This window comes from Pogona vitticeps, chromosome 3 (assembly GCF_051106095.1).
Source record: "Pogona vitticeps strain Pit_001003342236 chromosome 3, PviZW2.1, whole genome shotgun sequence".
In the NCBI taxonomy this organism is placed as follows: domain Eukaryota; kingdom Metazoa; phylum Chordata; class Lepidosauria; order Squamata; family Agamidae; genus Pogona; species Pogona vitticeps.
This window is the reverse complement of record NC_135785.1, coordinates 242,315,874-242,339,609: the sequence shown is the minus strand read 5'-3', so window position 1 is coordinate 242,339,609 and position 23,736 is coordinate 242,315,874. Positions and strand designations below refer to the sequence as shown.

At 38.5% G+C, this 23,736-nt stretch overlaps 1 protein-coding gene and 1 long non-coding RNA gene across 11 annotated transcripts in view; one reads left to right on the top strand and one right to left on the bottom strand.

The window, feature by feature from the left end:
- TNFRSF19 (TNF receptor superfamily member 19) overlaps positions 1–23,736 on the top strand; it is a 74,473-nt gene that overhangs the window by 1,235 nt on the left and 49,502 nt on the right. For 3 of the 10 annotated variants that reach the window (XR_013543368.1, XM_072993710.2, XM_072993709.2), the window contains one exon: positions 17,867–17,965. Coding sequence is in view for 7 of the 10 variants with exons in the window: in XM_072993710.2 (XP_072849811.2) it covers positions 17,900–17,965 (66 nt within the window). In the remaining 3 variants the exon portion in view is untranslated. Of the gene's footprint in view, positions 1–8,751; positions 8,958–9,079; positions 9,214–17,866; positions 17,966–23,736 lie in introns of those variants that run through there. The other 7 variants (XR_013543369.1, XM_072993711.2, XM_078390026.1 and 4 more) reach the window with 6 other exon arrangements.
- Positions 14–9,027, bottom strand: LOC144588048 (uncharacterized). Its single transcript, XR_013543373.1, has 2 exons — positions 8,615–9,027; positions 14–8,455 (listed from the first exon to the last, which is right to left on the bottom strand). It is a non-coding gene; the product is annotated as an uncharacterized LOC144588048 (long non-coding RNA).

The window sequence follows — 23,736 nt, the reverse complement described above, 5'->3', positions numbered from 1 at the left end:
GATGTCATGTCACTTTGTTTTTGAATGGAAAATCTAATTTGGGAGGTTGGCTATACTGAATGAAACATCTGCCCACATTGTTTGGAGTCTATAGCAAAGATCTATCTTCCCATGTCGGAAATAATTTAGCAACATTTATATGTGCACAACCTTTTGTGCTAGAGTCTTATAGGAATAAAGCCTCTTGAAATATTGTTTGGGAGGGTACGAAATTATTTGCAATTTCATTTGTAGTTACGGTTAGCTCAACTGTATTTTGCACTACACGGTGGGTAGTCTGTGTTGTTTCAGGGAAAAAATGCATAGCTAAATATGCCAGGCTGAATTGTTTCGAGCCATTTAAATGGCATCTAAGCACCTCATGACTTCAAAGCATCCTCCCAATCTTTTTGGAGAAAAGTAGACACATTGTATTGAAATTATTTCGAGTATCATGGCCTGTAGTTGCACATTTATGTCAGCGATTCTCTGAAAGGATATACCTAGAACCCAACTGATATCAATAAGGCTCTCTCTCCTCTAAGCAAATTATGTTCTGAATTGACCTGTTAATCCCAGTGAGAATGCAGAATACCCTGTTATGCTAATATTGCTGTACTAAGCTTGTTTAGTCTGAGGTTTAATTTGAGTTTACTCATTATTACATTGGATTGCAGAGTAAGTTTTGGGTAATGTATTTTGTTACAGGAGTTTTTACTTTGCCTCTACTCCAAGAGCCTCAGTATTCCCAACTCTGCACTAAGTCAGGATCTAAATCACACTGAATTGTCAGGACAGCTCCAAATGGCAATGAAGATGCTGCAGATCCATGCTAAATTTACTTAAGCATAAAATAAGTCTGTTTGATTTTTCTTCTTTGTGTGCAAACATTAATGTGTGGACAACAGTTTAACCTAATACACATATAGATATCATCTGTCTATTTTATCACAATCTTAAAACATGTGTACATTAAAAGTCTACTCTTTGGTAGCAACAGCTTCAATCCTCTGCAGTAGGCCTTTCTACAGAGTTTAGGATTACAAAGTTATAAAGTTCCTGACAATGAAAAATTATATTTCTATTGTGCCACCCATATGGAAAGAAGATTAACACACTTTTAAAAAATCCACTGAATTGATTTATAGAATTTTAAATAAGAGAGGCTATATACAGTAGATTCTATTACATGCTCATTCATATCTTGATCACATGCTACAGGTATCTGTATCTATCTTTAACCATCTCTGTACGTGTGTCTATGTGTAAATAAATAAGTGAACTGGAGATGTTTAAAGAACATCTATAAGATGGCCAAATCAGATTGCAAATGTTTTTTTACAAGCATCTAAGCTCGGAACATGTTAATCATCATCATCATCTTAGAACCGCAGAACTGTTAACTGAGGACTAACTGCTGCTAAGATTTTACTACTCAACATCTGTTACTGGGTTTTAGTTGTTATATTTGAAAATCCAGCCTCTCAGTAGATGATCAGGGCCATATTTTTGAGGACCCAGTCTTCTGCTTCTGTCTAATTGCTAAGATACTCTGCAGAACACTTGATTGTTTTGTTGACTTAAAGTGAGGCTGAAGTATTTGAAACCTCAGTAATGGTGCAGAGTGTGGGTGCATGAAGATGCAATACAAATGGATCAGTATTCTAATGAACTCAGTACAAACATGAAGTAGAGTTTGCTTTGATCACCCAGTATTTCTATAAGAACCTAAAGGCAAAGTCTGTGAACATTTATAAGGCATTTTTCCTCTCTACTGTTGAAGTAAAAGTCATAACTTATAAGCATACATTAATATTAAAAGGCAAAATATTCCTTTGTTTACAGTCTCTTCTGTACCAGTTTTGCTATCAAAGCCACATTACCAGCATAAGTATTCTCCCAGTCTTTGGTTTCTTAATGCTTACTAAAATATTTATTGAAGGAAATGATGTAATCAGTTCTAGAATATATATTGTAGTGGCCTCTTCAGTGAGTTTCATGCCTACGAGAGAATAACATTTTGCCAAAGGGCTATAATTTGTTCATTTAATAACCTCAGCTGAAATAGTTGTGGCGTCTCTGAATAACTTGCATCAATTTATTCATCAACTTACTGATGTACCCCACTATATCATCTTCAATCCCTTTGTCCCCTTTTAAATCAATTTTCCACAATAGTGCTCTTTGTTCCTACCATTAGCATGCATGCATACATAGTAAGTTGATCTAGCTTTCCTTTCAACATCAAGAATTCAACCCTCTTGACTTTTATGAGACTTACAAATGTTTTATAGCAGGTCTTACCACAGTTATTTCTGTTTTAGATTTGTAGTGGTTCCTGATCAATCCTTCCTTCACTACTTATATTATATCTCAAGTTTTCTAATATATTGTTTTCTAATAGATTTTCTTCCTTCAGTATTTGGTTTCTATTCTTTCAAGGAGGAATGTTTTAATATGCAACGCTTCATTGTGAGTTTTAATTTGTGCAGATCTAACACTTAAAATAGTTTTGTGGACTTGGATAAAAACAAAATATGGAGGGCTAGAGAAAAGTTACGTCAGAATCAACAGAAATTATGTTATATTGAATAAGAATAAGTACTATGCTGCAATATAAGATAATTATATGTTATCAATATGTTAAAATTTGACAAGTCTATATTGTTTATAGTCATGTTAACTATAATTAATGGCAAGGACTAGTGATTCCCAACCTTGGGTCCCCAAATGTTCCCTGAGTACAACTCCAAGAAATCCTGGCCAGCAGGGCCAGTGGTGAAGGCTTCTGGGAGTTTCAGTCCAAAAACATCTGGGGATCCAAGCTTGGGAACCACTGGACAGACAATAAATGTGTTCCATATCTAGCCTGCTTAAATACAACTTGCAGAAAATCCAGCATTGCTTCTGTAAGGGGAAAAAAACAACCCAAAGACTGTATTTCATAAAATTAATAGGAAATCTCCATTTTAGCATAAATTAGGCTAGAATTTTTCAAAATAGGACAAATAATTTTAAAAAGGAAGAATCTGGGCATGGCATAATCACGCCATGTTGATAATAATTATTCTATTCAATTATGTTTTAAATTAACCATCCTAATGCAGTGCAGACAAAAGATTGGTATGAACTAATCAACTAATAATGGATGCTTCTATTAAAATCAAAGCACATGCATATTTTATTAATTTTTTAAAAAATTACATCATAATTCTTTCCAGTTACAAAAAGTGGGTTTTTGTTTTTTCAGTCAAGATACACATACAAACAACCAGTTTACCAAATGTCACTTTGGACACATGAAAAGGTCTAAACCTATAGTTATCCAGGCCTTTAGCCGTTAAGGGCTTTAAAGATGAGCAGTTTGAATTTGCCTTGAAAACAAACTGTGATTAAATTAAACTAGCAAAGCAACCCTGGCTGAAATCCTGTTGTTTAGTCATGCTACAGTAGGCCCATTGAGTCAGTGGGGATTTGGTGAATCAACACCTCCATGAATCTAATTGATTCAAAAGGGGCCTGCTCTAGTTGCAACTCACTTTAGCATAGTAAATTGCAGTTAGAATAGGCCTATTTGAATCAGTGAGACTCACAGAGAAGCTGACTCACTAAATCCCCACTGCTTCAATGGACCTACTCTAATGTGACTGACTGAACTAAGCAACAGAATTTAAATTAAGTAGTTAAATAGGATTTCAAATAGTTGCAATTAAGTAATTTTGCTTAGTTATTTCAAATTCACTAGTCTGTTTAGGAAACAGAATGGGTTAAAGCCATTATGCTCCTTAAGCTCCTTGAAAGAAGCCCAAGATAGAAATGTGATAAATGCACATATCTGTTGAACAATTCAAAATATAGAAAACATGACCAGAAGCAGTGCAGAAAAGCAATTCTAAAAAGCCTAAGCTCAGTCGAGTGACTGAGCTTTTAATGGGTCTGTTTCATAAAGGATTTAATTGTAATACCTGGCACTTATGATACTATAGACTTCCAAGATACTACACAAACATTCTTTAATCCTCAGTATAAAGTTTTCAACTAAACTGACTTTAAGAGACGCATGAACATATACTATTTATTTACTTAGGAGCTGTGAGTAATTATTGATTCCTTTCTACAATCAAACTGTCTCCAGTGACACCATAAACATATTTTAGAACCAGTAGAAGTAAAGATTGCTAAAACACTCTGCAATATAATATTGACATCAGTTTCAAACAGCTGTCATAACAAGGACAGATCTGTCTCTAGAGCTGTCTCACTTTCTGAGCTTGCTTACTCAAATGATATTCCAGATATTTTTACTATATGGTAAGGGTAAATCGAAACGGGATTGTTCTTGCTTGCCCATGTGTCACCAAAATTAGGCAGTAAGGTAGAACAGTATAAAAGGGAGCACATGGGAGCACATTTGAGAACTCTCCACCTTAACGGAGGGAGTTAATTTTCTGCAGTTTACCTAGTACTATCAAAACCCCTGATTTACTCTCAACATCTTTTCAAATCTCAAGGAATCTTTCCTTCTATTTTACAACCTTATTTATGGGAGCAAAACAGCAACATCACCATACAAGAGGGAGGTATCTGCAGGTAGGAGGAAACTGCAGAATTTGCAGAAGTCATCTCCTCCAAAACAAACAAACAAACAAACAAAAAGTGGCATTCTTTTAAAATTTCCAAAAGGAGCCCTATGAGTAATAAGCATACCAAATGGCCAAGAGTTGCTGACTAACTCTTGGGAAACACAAAGCTGAAAGCCAGAGAGAAGGAAATGGAAATAACATTGATGACCAGCTGAAACACTGAACAGGAGGAGTCCACACTGCCACATTTTCTTGCAGCACAAGTTCTAAGTCAGCAATTCCCCAACTTTTTGGCATCATGTTCCATTCTTGACAAACTCTCATGCTTCTCACTTCTCTTTTACCAACATCCATACACCTTTCTTTCTTTCTTTCTTTCTTTCTTTCTTTCTTTCTTTCTTTCTTTCTTTCTTTCTTTCTTTCTTTCTTTCTTTGTTTGTTTGTTTGTTTGTTTGTTTGTTTATTTATTTATTTGATTGATTGATTGATACCCCGCCTATCTGGACTACCAGACCACTCTAGGCGGTCTTTGTAACAACAAATGGGAAAATGGTAACCACGGGGCAGATTGCACATGTGCTGGGACTCTAATGGGAACCCAAGCAGGATCTGCTTCATTTACAGTACAACACCAAAGTCCAGCAGGTAGAAAACAGATGCTTGTGGAAGGATACACCATTCTATATATGGTGTGCAATCCAGAGACCAGGATATGTGATACTGTACTTTTATTCAGCCCTATCCAGATCTTGATGAGACTGGGAACCACAGGCTTGAGAGTGGTGCAGAATAAACATAGAAGTTCCAAAAATGGTAGCCAGAAGTGTGTGCCATGCTCCTTTGTTAAAAGCACTTTTCATAATAGAGGCGCCAGACTCAGGTCAGACAGGTAGGCTTCAGATTTCACCTCTCACCATGTGGATTAGAATTATAATTTCCCCCCTCCCCCCATAGCTCATTATTGAAACACAAGGTTTCTTTTTGGCTGGGACTACAAAAAATATTGACAATGAAGAAACTTAAATAGTTAGCCATTTTGTATACCTTGGTTCAATTACCAATCCAAAGGGAGACTGCAGCCAAGAAATCAGAAGAAGAGTAATGCCTTGAAGAGCAGCAATGAAGGAATTAGAAAAGACCTGTAAGGATGTATCACTGGAAACCAAGACCAAGATCATCCATATTATTGTGTTCCCTATCACCATGTGTAAGTGTGAACACTGGACTGGAAAGAAAGTTGGCAGAAAAAAATTAGATTCATCTGAAATATGGAGCTGGAGGAGAACTCTGGACTGCCAGAAAGACAAACAAGTGGGTCCTAGAGCAAATCAAGTCTGAACTAACTCTAGAGGCAAAATTATTAAACTGAGGTTGTGATACTTTGGGTACATCATGAGAAGGCAAGATTCTGTGGAAAAAGCAATAATATTGGCAAAGGTGGAAGGCAGCAGAAAGAGGAAGACCAAATATGAGATGGATTGACTCCCCTCTCCACATTGCTGAAATGGTCCAATGGAAAGGCAAGAGCCAATGCAGCTGGTTCCAGCAACGTCGCAGGAGTTGGCAGAACGACACGAACAAGCCAAACTCCATGTTACAAATAAGTAACCTATCAGGAAGGGCTAAAATCTTATTAGTGTTCAGGACATGGGATTCAAGCAGACCATTAAGTCTGAGAAATCAGAACTGTTAACAAAATTGAACTTAGCTCTTTAAGACCAATCACAAAACAAAGTGGACTAATTTGCAAGATACAGGAGGTGAGGTGACAATCATATACTTTTTGTAGTTAACACGTTCTCTCTTCTAATGATGGGGTATATGTGATGTCTAGTTTGGCTCCCAGATTATTCACTTTACCTCCTTAATTTGGAAGACTGGAGCTATTCACATAGCCTGTCTCTTTCGACAAGGCAACAGAAAATATGAGGTTCAACAGGACCATCCAGAACAGGAGAAAAAGTGAAAGGGGAAGTAGTTTATTCTCAGAAGATCAGTTGTCCTTTCTTACTCATCACATCTCTCAGGTGGCCTGCTGAATTGAAGGGAATTCCCTAGGCCTCAAGTGTCACTCAGAGGGAGACAGCACTTGAGAAAATTAGGAGATGAGGTAGTTTATTCCACAATTAACCAACATATGCTGCATTACTGTGAGGCTCTAAGGAAAAAGATTGAGGTGCCCTTACCAAATATAGACTCAGTCAGGCAAATTTATAGCATTTCAACAACATTTATCAGCTACATTTATATCCCATCATTCTTCTAATGAATTTAAGATGGCATAAATTACTGTCTCTCCTCTACTTTGCCATCACAACAACCCTGTGAGATAGGTCAGGCTGATAGTGGGGGACCAGAACTTGTATATGCCTAGCTCCAACCTAGTGCTCTAACCAAACTGGCTCTTGATAGTAATGATAGCAGGAAGTCCTACTTCTATACTAAGACACTGACAATGCAATCAGAACCAGCTCATTCCTGCAATTCCACAATGAAAGGCCTCATTTCAGCCCATTTCATTAAACAGAGAGCCACTGACTGCCTTGCTTCACTCTGAGCATACAGGGCTAGATTGCATTCATGTTCCCTTCAGAGCTTTTCTCAGAGTTTGTTTCCATGATTTGGCTCCCAAAACTGCAGTGCAATATATTACAATTCCGTACCATAGTACGGAAGCAGTGGAAGATAGGAGGGCCTGGTGTGCTCTGGTCCATGGGGTCACGAAGAGTCGGACACGACTAAACGACGACAACCATAGTACTGTACAAGAGTTATGATGCATATTAACAAAACTGTCCAGGTTGCTTCTAGAGAGTTACTATTCATCATATCAGTCATAAGTTAAGTGCTTGATAAAAACTTTGTGGATGATCCTGTATTATGTGCATTCAGGAACTTGCCACAGCCTTCTGTACACAGTCATTTGACACAATATTGCCACAGACAACAGTGCATTAAGGTTACTATCACCCAGACCATCTGAGGCAGTATTTGTAGAAAGCAGATGGCATTCCCAGGATACGGTGACCCTTACACTGCAGAGATACATAATGCACTTTATAATTCTAGATAATAAACTGTTTGGGGCTCCTTATATTTCCGTTCTACAATCATAAATGTATTTATTTCTATCTCAAGGTTCCTCTAGTAAGTTCAAAGCAGCTTAAATAGCTCTCTTCATGCTCACCTTATCTTCACAATCCGGTCATCGGGTGCCCACTTTTGTGGCATGTTGAGGACATGAACTGCCATCTTCCAAATCTAACACGTCAAACTACTACACCACACTAGCTTTTATCATGTATTGTGACAATTATCCAAGTGCATTGTCATTAACAGTAAAAAGTATACTGTAGCTTGCTCACAAACAGCAAGTGCAGTGAGAAATGTGAAAAAATTAAAAATATGTCAGTCTGACTTGTGGTCCTTAGAGTGCTTCGGTCTTTATTTTAGAGCAATCCTATACAAATGGTACACAGAAACAAGTCACACTCTCCTTGTGTGTCTTGAGCTTTGCTCCTAGATATGTTTAACATGGGATTATAACATTAATGATGTTTGTACATTGGTTTGCATAATTCCAGGCAGTCTCAGGGTAAGCAAGGTGGAAAGGACTGGGACACAGGAACTGTTCATAGGTCATCCAGCCCACAGCAGTTGAGGAGGAAAAGAGGTGCAGGACGTTGAGGTCTTTGGAGGAAAGGGGACATATATATTAAAGGAAACTGAAAATGTTCAGAGTTCAGGGAATGTCACTTCTTGGACTGCATCTCCTGGATTCTCCCCGCTAGCGATGGGTGTTGTTAGCCCTGATAACGACAATCTTGGTCCGGCAGACCCTCTTCCCACATTGCTTCTCCCCGTTTCAGAGGAACCTTTACGAGTTCTCTGTCCTGAAGGTGTAGGAAAAAAATATTTCTGGGCCACTCAACAAAACACGGTTATCAGGTCTTTAAAACATTCCCTGCTCACATATGTGTTCAGGGGCCGGGAGAAAATGGACCCCCCCCCAAACACACACACAAAATGGACCCGCTCTCAAAAAAACCCACACAACAGAGAGCGAGAGCTTTCGTCCCCCTGTCGCCTCCTTGAGTTTCGAGCGTTGCCGCCTCCTGGGTTGGTCACGTGGTACAGCGGCTGGCGATTGGCTCCTGCTTGCCAGGCAGGGCTGGGAGGGGGCGCGGCGGGTGGTTGCCTTGGTGACGGAAGATTGCTATGGGGCAGAAGGACAGGCAGGGTAGGCCGGCAGATGGCCCGGGCGAGGACGCGCCGTTGCTAGGAGGGAGGGAGGGAGCCGTTGGAGCGGCCCCCGGGTGAGTGATGTCGAGGGACACCTTGCCATTCCTCCGCTTCCTTCTGTCTCTCCCCCCCCCCTTCCGGCCCTTCTTAACGGTGGGTTTCTGCTGTGGTCTCTTTTCGCCGACCCATGTGGCGGTGAGACTGGCCCCTTTGCCTCGTGGGTCTGGGCAGTGGGGCTTCGGGAGTGTGTAGGGTATGTCTGTGTGGGGGGGGGCGGGGGGAAAGCCGAGTCAAAGGTTTGCGAGACCCGTGAGGAGGAAGGGGGGCGGAGGACCACGGGCGGGAAGAGGACAGGATGCGGCGCTAATAGAAGCCAGTGGAGAGGTGAGATTTGGTAGCAGAAGACAAGGTGCCTGTGGGCTGTTCGCGCTTGCTGTGATCATCCATCCCCTTGTGGGATTTTTCTGTGGTGCAACCGGATTTCAGAGCTTATTCCCTTGAGATGCATGTCTTGTGTCACTGCTAATGTCCTCCTTTAAATGCCAGAAGAAAGGGCATCCTGGTTGATCCCGATTTTAATTAACACGAATGAATGGCTTTTTATGTCTTTCTGTGGTTTTGCTGGATTTCAGTGGGTGCATTGCGACCGTTATTCCTTCTGTTGATTTTGTCATGCTATTGTATTAGGAATGTTTAGGATGGGCTAGTGCTTAATCCTTTCTACCTCTGCCTTTAAGCAGTTCCTTTAAGTTTTATATATATAAAAGGGTATGATAAGTATGTAATCCTATACATATTTACTTGGAAATAAACTCTACTTACTGTTAGGTATGTGTATATAGGATTTTAGCCTCTAGTGCTTAAATAGGTCATTAAAATGTCATATGCCACGGTAGATATGTTGTGGCCTCTTGGATGTTTTTGGACAGCTGCTACTCCCTAACCATTGGCAGGGGCTGGAGCAACATGTAAGCCACGTTTTTCCCACTTCAAAATCTATTGTGTGTTTGTTGTCCCTGGTCTGACAATAAGTGTACAGTCAATGACCATATGGGGTGGGTGATCACCTGCTTCCCAGAGGCATTACAAGGCCACTGCTAGAAGCAGGATGCTTTTAGTAAAAAAAAAGTATACTATCCCATAGTGCTTAGTCCAGTCCTACCAAACTCTTGTTATCTTCTGCAGCAGCTGGTCTCATCTCCTGGACTCCTGTTTTGCAAATGCATTTGTCGAAATCATATTGTACTATTTTAACAGTAGATTTAAATGGCTGTGCCATTTAATACTATGCACAGAAGTACATATTGTTGGTTCTTATGTCCAAATAAGTGTGCACTGCATTGAAGACTTAGCTGTACACCTGGAAGTGTAGAAGGAGTCTATGAGAAATAAAGAGTAGATAATCAGCAGCCTGTCAGATGGCTTTATTATCCCTTAACACCCTTTTCTTATCCCATGTTACTTACAGTAAGGTTTAAAGTGCCTAAAAGGCTTATTTTTCCTACTGTCACCCTTCCAGAGACAGTAGGTGTTCTAATCCATATTTATGTTGAGAAATAGATAGGGAACATGCTTGAACCTCTGTGTTCCTTTAGAGGGAGGGCTGTTTGAGAAAACACTTAAAGAATGAAGGGAGTTTGCCGGTATTGAGATTTTAGCCTTGTTGAATACAGTTCATTCTTGTTCGTTTGTTTTGGATTGATTCCTAAAGGTGACACACCCTGTGTTGTTTTGTGTAGCAAATAGGAACATTTTTCTTCAAGGGAAAACCGTAGTCTTCTGGGCCTGTTTTATAGCCTAATTGATAGTGTAACTGATTATTTCCTTTTTTAATGCAGTGCTTTCCAAATTTTTGCCCAGTGAAAGAAAAGAGATTGCACAGGTGCTATTAATTTTGTTGTTCTTTTAATTATTTGTGAGCTGTTTAGAGTCCCACTCTTAGGAGAAGGGTGGCATATACATGCAATAAATAGATGAATAAAATTTAAGGAATGTCACGAGCCCCTAATAAGGTAGGAAGTTAATAATTATAAAGTGACATACAGATTATTGAAACACTCATGGTTTGGATGGCATTTTGTGTCATGGGACCGCTAGCAGTAGGGGTTGTGTGTTATAATCTTGGCGGCTGTACGCATGACAATACATAAAGAACTTTGAGCTCAAGAGCTTGTCTGACTCTTGAACTAAACAGAGTTTGCAGTCATTTCATGTCAAATTCCAGTTTGTTTGTTTTTTGCCCCTTAGCTTTCTTCATTTCAGCAGTGGTAAATTTAGTAGAGGGAAAGTCATTATCCTCCTTGTTAGTTGGGAATCAGAAATGCTCTTCAGTCTACTGCAGTAGACAAGAAATATACCAAGAAGCCCAGATCTGTCTTACATCCACCTTTGCTGTGTATAAATATTCAAGTGTTAAAAGGAAAGAAGTGCCAAACAGGATTGCTTTTGCAGTAATTTCAGGCAACTATAATTTTGATGCAGTTGTTTTAATAGAGCTAGTATAGCTTAGTGAGTAGGAGCAGCTGGCTGTGGATCCAGGGGATGGGAGCTCAGATTCCTGCTATGCTTCCTGGGAGAGGGGCCAGCTGAGATGTGGGGCTGAGGTAGTTAAGTTCCCTGCCACTATGCAGCCTTAGGCAAGCTGCACAGTCATAAAGTGCTGCCAAAAGGAGACATGGATAAACCATTTTTGTATACAGTATACCTAGAAAACCCTGAGAGAGTCGCCATAAATTATAATTGACTTGAAAATAAATGATTATTATTAATTTCAGTCAGGAAGAATAACTAATACAATTAAGCCTATCCAGGACCATAACCTTTTAATAAAGGAATGGACATAAGGAACATCTAATAGAACATGGTTGGGTGTGATTGAACTATCACTACTTTATCACATGACTATTCTATTTAACACTCTTGCTTAGGATCTTAAAGACTCTTATTCATGTGCACAAGGGGTCTTTTTATTTTTGTTTCCATGGCAGTTAAACCAGTTCCTTGCCATGGAAACACAAATAAAAAGGCAACACATATAATCAAAACCTTCCCCCCCCCCCAAAAAAAGTCCAAGAGTATAGGGAGATTTCTCCCACTTCCCATCACTATTCCTCTTCTATTCTTTGAGTCTTGTAGGCAGCAGGAAAAATACTCCAAAGAAATAGGAGAAATGTCCCCAAAAATGAAGTTCCAGGTTCTTTTACAGATTCAAAATTCCCACTCCCTCAGACATTCTGATTGGCTGCTGACAGCCCTTGCAATGCTATTAGATGAAAAACCTCTTAGATGATTTGACAAAGTTTGAAAGAAAGGGCACCAAAAGTTTAAACAAAAAAGGGAACACAACAGGAACATGTAACTCTGGCACACCTTTCATAAGAGCAGTCGTTTGTGTTAAACAGATCTGGTTATGAATCAGTGAAAGAATGTGAATTACATGAAAGAGAATCTCTTTCGTGTTTTGCCTCTTTTCGTTTAAACACGGAAGTCCTTCCCATGGGACACTCATCTAGACAAGTTTTCAGCCTTCCACAAGTGCTTTTGATTTTTTAAAAAAGAAAAAATTAGAAGAAACAAAAGTTACATTTAGTTCAGTCTAACACCTGCTTTAGAAATTCCTTATTCATTCTTGTTACAGTACGTACAAGTAGAAATGGAATATTAGCAAAGCAGTGGAAACTAGATAATCATAATAACTGGGTAGAGCACCTTGACTAGGCAAGGGGGAGAATGGAATAGGAGGCAGCTGTCCCCTTTAATTTCAGTGTTGTCAGATGTATGGGTTTTTGCAAAGGAAAATATAAACAATCAATATATAAACAATCAGTTGTTAATAATAATACTAAATCTTCATCTGTGGTTTGCTTTAGAAGTTGTCATGAACACTGATAATACTATATATATAGAGAGAGAGCAAATTGCACATTATTTTTTCATTTTGCATTAAAGGTAAAAATATATTAAAGGTAGCCCTATGTAGTCTTGAGTTTTTTAACTTCATAAGATTTTTTTTTTAAATTATGCTGGCTGGATTCCTATTGCCAATCTACACTTGCATGAGGAAGTCACCTCGCTAATTAATGGCAATTTACCACCAAAGCGTATGCAATTCCCCTTATGCAAACAAATTGGTGTGATTTTTCTAAAAATCAGATGTTTATAATGTTAGTAACAGGTGAAACAGTATTTTAAGAATACTTCAGTGTTTTCTTCCAATGCCTTCTGCAAATACACTTAATAATACTTTCTCCAAATCGGGATATATTTGCTTCAAATTTAGTTGTTATCATTTTTACAGAATATTGAGAGTGGATCTGTTTGGAAAGTGAGGAGAATCCCAGTTTACAGATCCTTCATGCTAAAAACAGGAAGTGTTTTAAGTTACAGTACATCAAAACATAACAAACTTGCCTGCTGCAGCATGCAGACTGATGCACATTTTGGGAATGTCATTTTTGGAAGCAATGAGAGGATCAGATTTCACAGATACCTGTCCATATTCAGCAATGTGGAGAGGGGGGATCTGCTGCTTGGGTAACAGCCTATCCTCCATATTACCTTACCCGGGCTTCATGCTCTGGAGAGGACACTCCTCGATTTAGAGCATGTTACCATAGTCTCTCGAGACTGAAGGATGCCTATATATATATATGTCCATATTCATGATAAAAAGGTATTACCTGACACTTTAATAACTCTCCCCAGGTTTAGTTTACCTATAGATATGTGTTTTTAGGCATGTACTTCCCTTGCTGATTTCTGCTGAATGTGAATGAGAGCCCAATGGTATAATTGGCCTACACTCTGGGATTTGGACTTTTTGCAAGAACACTTATTATATACCATATTTTTATTTACTATGCAGTGCTTTGTAATAAAGTTTTTTTTTGGTAGATGCGACTGCCCCTTTTTTCCTTTGAAGTCTTTGTACTGTTATGTAAAAACATACAGTATTGTAAATATTAACAGTCTGCCCAGTATGGTGTAGTGGACAGAGTGACGGACAAGGACTTGGGAGCCCTGGGTTTAAATGCCTTCTCAGCCATGGAACTGGTAAAAACACTCCTTAAATATCTCATTTAACTTGAAAGCCCTATTAGGGTTGCTTTAAGTTGATACTGACTTGACAGCACACAAATACTAGTATTTAAAAGTAGAAAGAAAATGTCTACAGTTTCTGAATATATGGACAGACCAATTCTGTATCAATTTTATCTCTTTATACAAAGGAAAAGAAAGACTGAGTGGCTTGCTTCCAGCTGACATCAGTTCAATACCACTTGATAGCAGCAGAGAACAAATTTGCCCAATAGCAGCCTATTATTAAGTGTAGTAATGTCTTTTAAGCCAGAAATGTTTGAACTGGAGACAGAAGCAGGAAATAGCCAGTTGGCACTGTTTCACTTCTTTCAAGACTTGCTTCCAGGCGAGTCAGTCTGTTATTTGTAGGCTCAAGCTCTTTTAATTTAATTTTCTGTATGAAAAGCACCATGTTATTACAGTATATTGTGTTGCATGCTACATTGGATATTATTTTAAATATATTAACTAAATCTTCTCCCAGAATGTTTTTATGAATTGGTCAATGCATATAAGACCTGTGCTTGCTTGTTCAGATATACTGTATCTGCCTTAAAGTACTGAAGAAAATTAACTGTTGAAGCTCTACAGGTTCTCGAAAATACAAAATCCAGATGTTCAAGAGCTTCTTTTTGGAAGTTCCAACAATCATAAACTTCAGTTTGGATCCTTTTGAAGGGACTGTTTTGTAGGATTAGTAGTTTTTCAATGTACTAATGAGGTAGTTGGCTTTGCACAGCAAAATGAGCAGATGTACTGGGCAAAGTGCTAGATACATGGCTATATGAAATGCTTGGTTTTTAAAAGCTTATGTTAGGTTTTAGCAGATGAAATTCCTGGTGTTGGGTTTGGCATTGTTAAGAGGGAAACACTGGATTTGCCATTCAGTAGAAATATACTGAACAATCACTTGAGAAAACATTAGAGCTGACAAAAATATGTGTGGTTTTAGAGTAGTGTATACCTACAGTTTTTATGGTTAAATAAACTTTTGTTCTGTAATTTTGGCTGGCTTTTGTTAACCAGGAATAATTAGGTATAGAGGTGGATTTTAGTTGATTATATGTATGTTCTGCTGTTGGTCATTTGAAAAACTCAAGGACAGCACAGAATGTAAAATACAAAGGGTTCAAAGTTGGCCATTGCTGCTTTGCTGTCTGAGCTACTGTATTTGTCACCTCTGCCTTCAGAGTGATGGGGCAGTGGTAGAGCATGAAGAGGGCCTATATAGTAGTTGGGTCCCATAGAAGAAACCTAGCTTTTCCTGTTTGGGAAGTCCCTGTTTTAATCTAACTGTTGATTCCCTAAACATATTGTTAGCCAGTCGAAGACATTGGATGGGATTGAAATAATATAGAATTGGCAGATTTAAATGCTAGTCTGCATACCATGTACCCATGCTGAGGTTTTCTGAAGGAGCCTTCAGGTTTCTTGGTGTTGAAGGCCTTCCTGAATGAGACCTGTCAAGGCTCACTTGTGTGAAGACATTAGAATGTTTTGTTCCGAGGCATTCCTTGACTGAGTTTGAATCTGAATTTTTGTTCCATTAGTATAGGTTTCTTATATATATTATTCTGTCACTTAAGAATTGCTAATATTGTATTGCCAATTGTTGATATTAGGTTAGTTCTACCGTTGCCAGATTTACAGTTTTTATCAGGAGAAAAGGCAGGAAACAAACCGAGCTATAAATATTACATGTCAAACTATATGACCAGTGTGCTGTATTCTGAGAATTTTGTAAAAGGTCTATTGAAATTGAAAGGTACACTGAAGGAATGAATCAGAATATGTTACATTTATAATAATGATAATAATAATGTGACCCTTTTCAGGTTTTCCAGGTAGAGAATACTCAGAAGTGATTTATCATTCCCTTCTACTGGGGGCATCCTGTGCTGTGTAGCTTGCCCAGGGTTACATAGGCTGGCTGTTTTGAGCGGCACAACTGCCGGCTCCACAGCCAGATACTTAAACTTCTGAGCTATCCAGCTAGCTGTTACATTTATAATTGTAATTTACTTTATTTTACATTGCCATTTGCCTTATTATTGTTGGTAATAGAAGTTGCCCTCTTTTATTTGGGACCGGAATACAATGCACAGGAATAAAGCACACAGAGGTTAGCTCTTGTATACTTCAAGCAAAAATGAAACAGAGAACAAGTGACCTCCCCTAGGTGGAATTCAGCTTTATATTTAGGTTAGCCAGTATGCTGTTGCAGTTAAAGAGCTGGATTGGGACAGGAGATTCATGTTTTCTTTTTCACTGTGCCATGATGCTGAGTAACCTTGGACCTGTCATTAGCTGAAGTACATTTGTAAGTTGCAACTGGAGTAGGCCCATTGAATTGGTAGGAGTTGACTCACCAAATCCCCCATTGATTAAATGAATATGTTCTAGTTGTAGATTCCTATTGGATTTCAACTACTCTCATACCCTGACCTAACTTATAGGGTTGTTGTAAGAAGAAAATAGAGAGAAAGTACATTGTTACATACGGTACATTGCTTTGAGCCTACTGGAAAGATAGATGATAAATGTAAATAACAGCTCATTGTAGTGTGTGGCTCCCATTCGCCTTGAACCAAGGAACCCCAAGTCCAAGAGAGAGTTAACTGAGAATCAAGAAACATCACCACAAGCTTAATCATTATTTGCATATCAACTTTATTTTAGGCCTTCATATCATAAAAACTAGTACACCTAGTTTTTAAATAAATTATTAATTGTGTACTTAAAAGTAGTAGTAGATTGTCTTTCATTTGTCCACATGTTTAATACACTGTAAGTTTTTTTAGAAAATAAAAGTGGCATATCCAGAAATCCAGAGAAAACTATTTTCACGTGTATTACCAGATGGGGCCAGAGACTGTGCAATGAATACTTGTTAGTGAACTCTCTCTCTCTCTCTCTCTCTCTCTCTCTCTCTCTCTCTCTCTCTCTCTCTCTCTCTCTCTATCTATCTATCTATCTATCTATCTATCTATCTATCTATCTATCTATCTATCTATCTATCTATCTATCTATCGATTTCTCTGATGTTCTCTATTATCCAGTTTTCAACATCCATGGGAGGACTTGGAACCAATCCCCAGTGGATATGGGGGTCCTACTGTATTTCAATAACATCACTATTCCTTTTGCAGAACCACATATATGCTTGAGTAAAGTTAAATATATATGTTTTCATATAGGAACTGCCACAGTAGTAGTCACATTAAATAATATATTTTTAAATTGGGGAAAAAAGTTCCTGAAAAATCACAGTTGTAAAATGTCAGTGTTGTAAACTACTGGACCTGTACAATGCTGAGGATATGAGGAAGACAGAAGGCAAAAGATACAGAGCACCTTATTCATATCACCAACCCCTTCAGAATCTCATCTGGTTTGGTGATAATTCAGTGTAGGACTATCTAGTTGAATATATGTACTAGATACATATATCTAGTACATATGTACTAGATATAGTACATATGTACTATGGGCAAGGGACAAAAAATCCTAAGGGCAAGGGACAAAAATGACATAAAGAGCACCTTATTCATATGAGCCTTTACAGAGGCTGGTTCTGACTTAGGTGGTATCTAGGCTATACTAGTTCAGCCTGTCATTGGGGTGGAGTGCTGAATCGCATGATTGAATCCTCTGTACAAACTATTCCCTCCACACGCCAGATGACAGAGAGAAGGGTTCTTACTTTTTTTTAACCTGGGTCTACTCCAAGAAATTATTCCCATTCAGTTACCACCTACGGTAAGTGGGAAAACTAGAACAGTTTCTGAGAATGATGATTAATATGTATATAAAGTGCTGTTTATCCCAGGTTTTTCTCAGCCCCCTGTCTTCAGCATTGTACAGATCTAGATTGAGAATGCCTCATTCTGCTTGTGCATACTTCAGCCTTATGGGTTACAGTTTACATTCTCCATCCTGAGGATTAAATATTTTTTGGTTTGTCTGTTTCTTTTTGTCCACAGAATTAGTGTTTTGTTAACTGAAAGATTTCAGAAATGGAAACTGAAAAGTCCCATGGGCGATCCTCCATAGTGAACCTGCTGATACTTCTGATATATTTTGTAAGTAAATAAACAATTTTGTTGTGCATTATGAACAAGTTGCAGAAATATCATTTTCTTGCACTTTGACTAACTACAGTTTTACATTATTGGCTCAGTTCCAGCAGAAGAATTGCTCCTTGCTTAAATATGAAGTTCCTGTGGTATGACTTAGTGTTCTCAGAGATCATAGTTATTTATAAATCTGTGACAATTAAAGAATAACTTTGTAGAGCTCATTAGATTCTTTGTTGATGAAGATGAGCTGATGAAAGCACTGTGGACTAGCCCAAAGAAACATTTAATAAGTGGAATCCTGTTGTGCAACTTCTCTCACCAACGGCTAAAGACTTTTATATTTAATTTGACGTTTTAAACCTTTTTAATAGTTCCTGATTTGGACTGCTGGTAGCAATTTTCCAATATTAGAGCTCCCCAGCCAGAATCGTAGTCAGAGAGTGCTTTTCAATGGATCCCTCTCAAACTGGAAGTAGGTAACCAGTGAAGGGGCTCAGTATTGTGCCTATTCCTCTTCAACATTTTATTAATGACTTGGATAAGTAGGTACAAGAAATACTTATCAAATCTGCAGGTGAGACAAAATTGGGTGGAATAGCTAATGCAGTGGAAGACAGAAACAAAATTCAAGAAGACCTTGATAGGCTCAAGCACCAGGATGAAATCAACAGTTCTACACCTAGGAATAAGAAACCAAACACACAGTTACAAGATGGGGATGTTTGGCAATATTACATGTGAGAAGTACCGTATTTTGGAATGGTTGTAGACTGCAAGCTGGATATGAGTCAATAGCATGGTGCGGCTATGAAAGAGAGAAAATGCTATTTTAGGCTACACTCACTGAAGAATATTCTCCAAATCACATAAAATACCAATTTCCCTGTTTGGCATTGGTTAGGCCTCATCTCAAACAAACTAGAACAAGTTTAGAGGAAGGCAAGAAGGATGATCAGGGAATTGGAAACCAAGCCATGTGAGGAAAGACGGAAAGACCTGGATATCTTTAGACTTGAGAAGGGAAGAGTGAGAGGAGACACTGACAGCACTTTTTAAAGACATGAAATATTTGCTTACAAAAGAGGGGCAGGATCTGATCTGTTCTCAGTCATTTCAGAATGCAGGACATGTAATAATGAGCTCAGGTTACAGGAAGCCAGATTTTGGTTGAACATGGAAAAAACATCCTGACTATTAGAGCAGTACGACAATGGAGCCAGTTGCCTTGGGTGTGTGTGTGAGAGAGAGCTCTCCAATATTGGAGGCATTCAAGAGAAAGTTTACTGTCAGATATGCTTTAACTAGTATCCCTGCATTTGGTCTTGATGGCCTGACAGGCCTTTTCCAGCTCCATTAATCTATGATTCTGTGATATTGTTAGAGTTGTTACTGTAATCTCTAGAGCACAAAATTACTGTCTTCTGAAATTCTTTGCTGTGTTCTTGTAGCCAGCATTATACAGTATTTGCAATATCATCTGTAGTGCCTTTTCCTTTTCTAAATCTAGCATGAACATTTGCCATTTCTTATGCTATATATGGGTAAAGTTTTTGTTGTAAAATCTTGAGCATTATTATGCTTCCATAGTAAACAAATGCTGTGGTTCTATACTTACTGCAGTCTTTGGTATTTCCTGTCTTTGGGATTAGAGTGTCCGTTAAATGTTTCTAGTTTGTGGACCATTGTTTTGTTTTCCGTGGCCAAAGTTGCATTGCATAATTAGACCAAGTGGGGGCTCATTAATTAGTGGTAACTTACCACTATGAATTAGGCTGTTCCTTTCTACTGGCATAACTATGGAACACGTTTTTAGCCTATATTTGTTAATATTCAGTTCATTTTTTAAACAGGCTTTCTGTTTTATGAGTGTAACATACGTATTGTGCTTCTTTATCCATGATTCAAAATACAGTGGTGCCTCGCTAGACAATGATAATCCATTCCACTGAAATCGCTGTTTAGCGAAATCATTGTCTAGCGAAAAGCATTTCCCCACTGGAATGCATCGAAACCTGTTTAATGCGTTCCAATGGGGAAGAGTCATCATTGTCTAGCGAAGATTGGCCATAGGAAAGCCGCTTTGCAAACTGCCAATCAGCTGTTTAAATCGCTGTCTTGCGAAGCTTAGGTCCCGAAAACTCCTGTTTGCGAGCAGGGAGGGAGCTGTCAAAATCGTCGTCTAGCGAAAATCGGTTTGCGAAGCAGGGACCAAACATTGTCCAGCGAAATTCCCCCATAGGAATCACGGTTTTGCGAATTGCTACAGCGATCGCAAAAAGCCAATGTCTAGCGAAAAAACTGTCATGCAGGGTAACTGTCTAGCAAGGCACCACTGTACCAGGAAATGGATCAATATTGCTCCACAATATCATGCTCACACTGCTAGCAGGAAAAAGGAAGCCAAGCTTTACACAGCAAAGGGCAGCCTCAATGGCAGCAGTCAAAGTGGTATATAGGATACACACTTGTGCTGACTACCATTCTCAAGGAAACACCAAGCAAGGAAAAATCCGAGAAGCTGACTCCCTTTTTTCATCAGTTAACCTTTACACTCATGATTTCCTGTTTGGCCAGGAAGGAGTAAAACATTCGATTGGGTCCTGATTGAGAGGTTCAAAAATTCAGAGTGCACCAGACCTAGGGCTGATTTCTTTTTTGAAAGCACATCTCAGGAGACTGGCTCCAGAAATATGGAGATAATGTTTAGTGAAAGGACTCATGGCTGGAACAAACATAACTAACTGCTCTGTGCTTTTGTACTGCAGAAATATTTTGAATATGCCTTATAAAATTGTATGCTAATTTTTTGGAGATACATGGCAAAATGTATCTCCTTTCTGGAGGACTATCACTCCATCGCTTTCTTTAAAGCAAGCCCGGGTTTTTTGACGCTTCAAAGAAAACTTGTCTTTTGACTCTTTCAGTGACCTTTATATTTTGTTGTTGTTTAGTCATTAAGTCATGTCTGACTCTTTGAGACCCCCATGGACCAGAGCACGCCAGGCCCTCCTGTCTTCCACTGCCTCCTGGAGTTTGGTCAAATTCATGTTGGTACCTTCGATGACACTGTCCAACCATCTTGTCCTCTGTTATCCCTTTCTCCTCTTGCCTTCATGCTTTCCCAACATCAGGGTCTTTTCCAGGGAGTCTTTTCTTCTCATGAGATGACCAAAGTATTGCAGCCTAGGCTTCAGGATCTGTCCTTCCAGTGAGCACTCAGGGCTGATTTGGAATAGACAAGTTTGTTCTCTTTGCAGTCCAGGGGACTCTCAAGAGTCTCCTCCACCACCACAATTCAAAAGCATCAATTCTTCAGCGGTCAGCCTTCTTTATGGTCCAATTCTCACTTCCGTACATCGCTACTGGAAAAAACCATAGCTTTGACTATGCAGACTTTTGTTGGCAAGGTGATGTTTCTGCTTTTTAAGATGATGTCTAGGTTTGTCATTGCTTTCTCCCAAGAAGGAGGTGTCTTTGAATTTCGTGGCTGCTGTCACCATCTGCAGTGATCATGGAGCCCAAGAAAGGAAAATCTGTCACTGCCTCCATATCATCCCCTTCTCTTTGCAGGAGGTGATGGGATCAGTGGTCATAATCTTAGTTTTTTTGATGTTGAGCTTCAGACCATTTTTGCAGCTCTCCTCTTTCACCCTCATTAAGAGGTTCTTTAAGTCTTCCTCACTTTCTGCCACCAGAGTGGTATCATCTGCATCTCTGAGGTTGTTGATATTTCTTCCTGCAATCTTAATTACCGTTCAGGATTTGTCCAGCCCTGCCTTTCTCATGATATATTCTGCATATAAGTTAAATAAGCAGGGAGACAATATACAGCTTTGTCATACTCCTTTCCCACTTTTGAACCAATCAGTTTTTCCATATCCAGTTCTAACTGTTGCTTCCTGTCCCAATAACTCCCTTTCCAGTCCACAAAACTTCCACAATGTATATACTCTGAAAACGTCTTGTTGCAACCCTGTTCCACACATATCCAGTTTAATAAGGATTCTCTGTTTCTCCCTTTTGAAAGGCATTTTTGAAGACCAGTTTTTCAGCACCTCTAACCTGGATTCTTTGCAAATAAAAAAAAGGAGATGGAGCCAACCATTCTCTTTCCAGATAAGCAAGATTGGCATTTTCAAGTTATATGAGATATTTTAAATCTGGGGATGTTTAGAGTTGCCGGTTTCTGAACATGGGTTAAAACAGTTTTACATTTAAAATATCATAACTTGAAAACTCTTTGCCCAAACTCCCCCAGATTTGACACAGAGCAAGAGCAGATGGTCTGCTACAACTATGGGGCTTACGGGAAGCCCAGTTTAAAAGTTATAAATTTTGTTTTGTTTTGACTGCACCCATTTTTAGAATTGCCCTATAGTTAGTTAGTTAGTTTTTTGTTTTTTTCTTTGTTTTTCTATACCATAACAAATACTGATTTGCCCTGGCAGAGGAACATTATTGCACTCGCATGCAGCAATAATTTAGGCAGTGTAGTGTGAAATATCTCTACTTGCATCCCAATTATTCCTGGGCATTTATTTTTTTGAATTGGTGTGAGAACAGATTTTACATCACTTTCTAAAACTGAGGGTATTTCATCAAAGGATTCTTCTTCAGAGGAGTCTGTCATTTTTGTACCTTTTTGTATAATTCTTCAGCATATTATTTCCATTGTTTCTGTATCCTATCTTGATTAGATAATACAATATAGTGACCTATTGGCCTTCCAACATCCTTAATCTTTGTTTTCATTTCTCATTTATGTTTCTATCTTATTGAATATCTTATTGATTTTTTTCTTTTACCCCCATCCATTTCTTTGCACTGATTATGGTGCTAGATATTTTTTTTTGTCCTTGTGTGGAAGTCACTGAAAAATTCCAATTAGGATTCTGATCATATTTCTGTCACCTTTTACTTTTGTAAAATTGAGTGTCATTACTATTGTCTGTGAAAGATTGTTCACCAGTATCATCTTCCACTAATGCTGCAGCACAGTAGCTATTCTTCAATAATTTTTCTACCTCTCTTACCACTGAAACTACAAACTATCTTTTGCTGATGTGACTATTAATTCCTGAAGAGGACGGATGCATGTTAGTGTAATTTCTTGGCTTTGACAATTTCACCTTTATGAAACTCTCTTAGAATACAATTTTACAGAGTCTAGCTTCCGGACAATATTGCTGTCAGCTTTCCCAAAAGAGATGTCAAGGTGTGATCGAAAACAGGGAAATTACATTTACTGTAATAATAAAGGGGCTAAATTCAGTGTTAATCTTGCCAAACAGACCAATGTAATTAGTTGGGATCAAGTTAGCTGTGATTAATGAACTCCATTAATTTTAATTAGACTACTCTGTAGATATTCCACCCATAATAATTAAGCTTACATTGAGGAGTAATTGTTTATGAATGTGTTCTAGGTAAAATAAAAATACAGTGGTGCCTCGCTTAACGATGATAATTGGTTCCCAAAAAATCGATGTTAAGTGATTTCATCGCTAAGCGAAACACGGTTTCCCACAGAAATGCATTGAAAACCAGATAATCCATTCCAATGGGAACGGATTGCCGTCCTTAAGCGAAAATCGCCATAGGAAACATCGCTAAGCGAAACACTGTTCCCCAATTGAAATGCATTGAAACCTATTCAATGCATCTCAGTGGGGGGGAAAATTACAACAAATTTAAAAAGAGTCGAAACAAAGTCAAATTAGTTTAACAAAGGGTTTATTAAGTGCACTTATGATTCTAAACATTTTTAAACATTT